This window comes from Bidens hawaiensis, unplaced genomic scaffold (genome assembly GCF_021521415.1).
Source record: "Bidens hawaiensis isolate Kalapana, Puna unplaced genomic scaffold, B.hawaiensis_p1.1 tig00025587_1, whole genome shotgun sequence".
NCBI lineage: Eukaryota > Viridiplantae > Streptophyta > Magnoliopsida > Asterales > Asteraceae > Bidens > Bidens hawaiensis.
The window spans coordinates 6,113-10,748 of record NW_027494093.1 but is presented as its reverse complement, the minus strand read 5'-3'; the positions used below and the strand labels follow the sequence as shown (position 1 = coordinate 10,748).

The window sequence follows — 4,636 nt, the reverse complement described above, 5'->3', positions numbered from 1 at the left end:
TGATCTTAACTTATTTATTAAATTTTTAATTTGTTTGACACCGGTCACCACTGCAAGAAAGTCTTTTTTACCCTTGCCTAGTGTATAATTTACTAAGATAGTGCGTAGTCGGCTGACGACAACGGATGCACACATCAAACAAAAAAACCGAGTCATTTGTCACCTTTCTCCTCCGCATAGGCGACACCTCTACTTGAAATCAGGTTTATTCAAATAACTCAAGTTACAAGATAATTGAAATAATAAATAAAATATTTTATGCATTTTTATCACGCAAAAACAAAAATCATATAGTACGTTCTATTCCAATGACAAGATCAGGTCACTTCAAAATTCATTAATTCAAATTCGATAACATAACCAAATTCCCGAAATTTGATTTGGACAACGACCTGATTCCAATATGCAAACCCCCAATTCAAATCAAATTTCAATTTTTTTAAATATGATTCAAATACTGAACACTCCTGGTTAACACGCTACCGTCATCAACATTTTTCTCCCACTACATATATTTATAAAAATGTCCAATACCTGACGAGTAAAAGAAAATCCATCTTTTTCATAATTTAATCATACCCAAAACTAAATGTAACATAAGAAAAGGAATATATAAATACCTAAAGCCAAGGGCAATATGGTAACTTCACATATAATATTTCTCACTCTTTTAATTTCTTCTATAAAAACCAATCTCTCTAAATAACAAAACAATACAACAATGGCCACCAAAAATGACACCGACGACACACAAACCACCTCCGAATGCACGGTGGAGGAGGTGGCGTTGGTAGTACCCGAAACCGACGACACGACACTACCGGTAATGACATTCCGAGCATGGACACTCGGTGTAGGGTCATGCATAATATTAATATTCCTAAACACGTTCTTCATATACCGAACTCAGCCGTTGGCAATATCCGCGATCCTCATGCAAATTGCGGTTTTGCCTATCGGGAAGTTCATGGCTGCCACGTTACCGACAAAAGAGTATAAGGTGTTTGGTTGGAGCTTTAGTTTGAACCCTGGTCCGTTTAATATGAAGGAGCATGTGATCATAACTGTTTTTGCTAATTGTGGCGTGTCCACTGGTGGCGGTGATGCGTACTCGATCGGGGCGATTACGGTTATGAAAGCTTATTATAGGCAGAGCTTGAGCTTTGTGTGTGGGTTGATTATTGTTCTTACTACTCAGGTATATGTTTTGGTTTTGTTAATTTAATTTGTTTTAGTTTTTGATTATATTTATGGATTGAAATGAAATTGTTGAGAACGTAAACGAGCCAAGCCGAGCCAAGTCTAAGCTTGACTAGGTTGGAGGTCAACTCGTTTTGACTTAGGAGGTTCAGAGGCGGATCTAGTAAAAAAATATTCAAGGGTATGCCAAAAAAATATTTTGGATCCTGGGAGATCATATATAAAACGGAGAAGAAAAAAATTACAGTAATTTTACACTTTACCAAGAAAGTTCAGGTGTATCCCGAGACACCCCTGCTTTCATTGTAGATCCGCATATGGGAGGGTTTGAGCTTGAACTTGGCTTGTTTCGTGCTCTTTTTCCAATGCCTGAGTTCGACTCGTGAGTTATTTATTAGTTATTTTATATACTTCTTATAATATTTTTATATATTTTGAAGAAAAAACCCTTAAACGAGCCTAAGCTCGGCTTGAGCTTGTTTAGTACCTTATACGAGCTAGGCAAAGCTCGGCTCGAGCTAGGTTGTGAAGTGTTAATTTAATACAAATAAGTCTAAAAAAGGGGAAAACTTAAAACTATACAAGGCTAGAGTTCTGACTTGATAACTAAACGAGTTTTGGTTGAGACTCGGGCTTTCGTTATTTGCACTCCTAGTTGAGAATTTAAAATAATGGTTTAGATAATGTTTATTGTGGTTGTATTTTGTGACAGATATTAGGATATGGATGGGCCGGGATGTTGAGAAGGTATCTAGTTGATCCGGTTGAGATGTGGTGGCCTTCTAACCTGGCTCAGGTTTCATTGTTTAGGTTTGTGTCATTTCATATTATTGATTTGAAAAGGGGACCTACCAATAGGACCGAGAACCGGCTACATAACTGGTTTGGTTGAGTCTGTATGAACTGGAAACAAAGATATTTTTACTAGCGTTAAAATTATTTATCATGTTGTTTGGGTTTTTAAACCGGTTTGACTAGAAAAATGATTGGTTTTGATAAAACTGGTTTAACTAGTTGGACCTATAGGTCGGACGGTTCAATAACTGGCTTGATTTTTAAAAGTTAACTGATAATTATTCTGAAAAAAAGGCCTATTCCTTTTTTGGTTATGGAGTGATGTTTTGGAATAATGAAAAAGTTGATTACATTTGTGCGTCATATATTCGTTTCAACTTCAACTTCATGGAATTTGCAAGTCGTGTTTGTTGTGTGTGAGAATAAGGATAAAAACAAAATGGAATAATGATCGCTGGTTTTCTTCTGCCATCAACTCGCTATCAAATGTCATATTCTGATTACCTATCCACTCAACTCACCAAGACTAGCGCGTTTATGGTACACCTTAAAGTCAACAATATATCAAAACAAGTTAAATTGGTGTCTTTTTACTATGTTTAATAACCAAGTAAGTCTTTTTAAGACAAGATGTTAATAGTCTATACTGATTTTGACTATTTATGTTGGCTTACTCGTGTTCTTTTTCTACAAACAACGTTGAGTTGTTTTGTTTCCACGGATTGTTGAAAAACCATTCATTTAACTTTAAATCCGACCGTTACGTATTATTAGTATAAATAGTAATCTAAGAAAATCAATAATATGCCATAATCTAATATAGTCTCGGAAATTGCTGTGTTTACTCACTTTACTCGTTTAAATTAGCTTTATTTCACTTAAAAGTTTTCTTTTTCTACTAGATTGTCAGTTAATATGTTGTAATTATATAGTTGTAAAAGTTGTCAATCATAGGGGTGGACCTAATATTTTTGTCCACTGGTGTCAATTTCTTTTGGTTCTTGAATTTCTATCAATTTTATTATAGTATAACTGGGAAGAGATATTTTATATTTGTAAATTATTGTTTTACTTATTTACTTTGTCAACTCTCCCTTAATTATAGGAGAGTTTTATGTATTCTTGTATTATATATAGTCATCAATATACAATCCCTCATTATTGAGGTTGATATTCTTTACATGGTATCACCCTAACACATCGATCCTCTCTCCTTCCTTCCCTACCAATTCGCAGCCCCCTTCTCTTCTTCCTCTTCCATGGCTGAAAACTCTTCTGCTCAATCGGAGTCACTCTCCATGAGCACCTTGCTACATCTTGTCACACTTAAACTTACCCCAACCAATTACTTGGTTTGGAAGAATCACATGCTCCCTATTTTTGCCTTCCAAAATCTTCTCCATCATGTTGATGGATCTCTGCCGCAACCATCCTCTACCATAACCAGTTATAACAAAATAATACTCAATCCCGATTTCAATACCTGGAAGGCCAATTATCAAAAAGCTGTGATTATTCTCAATGCCTCCTTGACCGAGGAGGTTGCCTCGGAGGTCCTTGGTATCTCCGGTGCTCGCAATATTTGGCTCGCGCTTGAATCTGCTTTTAGCAACTCCTCCGTTGAACGCATGTATTCCCTTCGTGACACCCTTCATCAACTTACCAAAGGTACCTCTTCCGTCTCTAATTATAGTCGGAAGTTTAAATCTATTTGTGACCAACTAGCCGCTATCGGACCACCGTGCTCGAGATGGACAAGTTTCATTGGTATCTTTGTGGGCTCGGTCCATCGTTTGAGAAATTTTCTGTGTCTATTCGGAATGTCAAGCCTGCTCCGTTATTTCGTGACCTCGTCTCTCAAGCCAAGAGCCACGAAATCTTCATGCAAACGATTCACGGTAACACCACTCCTCCTGCGGCCTTCACTGCTCAACATGGCCGTAGGGACTCTTCCTCAAATCGGAATCGTGGTGCTAATAATCATGATGGCCAGAATCGTGGGGGGTCAAACAGTGATCATGGGAACTCATCTCAGAGTCGTAGCCGCTTCTTTGACAAACGGCCACCCAAATGCCAAATCTGCCAAGCCCCTGGTCACTATGCAACATCGTGCCCTGACTTGTACAAGTATGCTAAAAACCACTCCACACCCGATGAGTCTCTTGCAAAGGCATTTCATGCTCAATGCCATGTGACCAACAACACACCAGATTGGAACGTTGATTCTGGTGCAACCGCTCATATGACACCAGAATTTGATTCTCTTCATCAATCCGCTCCTTATCAAGGTAATCATGGTGTCATTTTTGTCAACGGTATGTCGCTCCCTATTACTCATACGGGTGGAGGCCTTCCAATCGGCCACTTATATTATCAATCGGCTTCCCACTTCTTTATTGGATAACAAGTCTCATTTCCAAGTTTTATTCAATCATGAGCCGCAATTTGCTAACTTTCGGGTGTTTGGTTGCCAAGTTTTTCCGTGTTTGCGAGAATACTCAAAACACAAGCTAGCACCGCGAAGTCTTCCTTGCATTTTTATTGGTTATAGCTCTCAATACAAAGGATATTGGTGTCTAGATCCTTCAACATCTCGCATATATGTTACACGGCACGCTCGTTTTAATGAGAAAATTTTTCC

General features: G+C 37.9%; 1 protein-coding gene and 1 pseudogene across 1 annotated transcript; both read left to right on the top strand.

Moving 5' to 3' along the window:
- Positions 1-684: 684 nt before the first annotated feature.
- On the top strand, positions 685-2,092 carry LOC143571843 (oligopeptide transporter 3 pseudogene; annotated as a pseudogene).
- Positions 2,093-3,745: 1,653 nt separating this feature from the next.
- Positions 3,746-4,399, top strand: LOC143571842 (uncharacterized). The gene has a single exon (XM_077057168.1). The coding sequence runs from the start codon at positions 3,746-3,748 to the stop codon at positions 4,397-4,399; it is 654 nt and encodes a 217-aa protein (XP_076913283.1).
- Positions 4,400-4,636: the final 237 nt, after the last annotated feature.

Bases quoted from the DNA above. Each gene is read 5' to 3' on its own strand.
- LOC143571842 (XM_077057168.1), top strand. From the start codon at position 3,746: ATGGACAAGTTTCATTGGTATCTTTGTGGGCTCGGTCCATCGTTTGAG.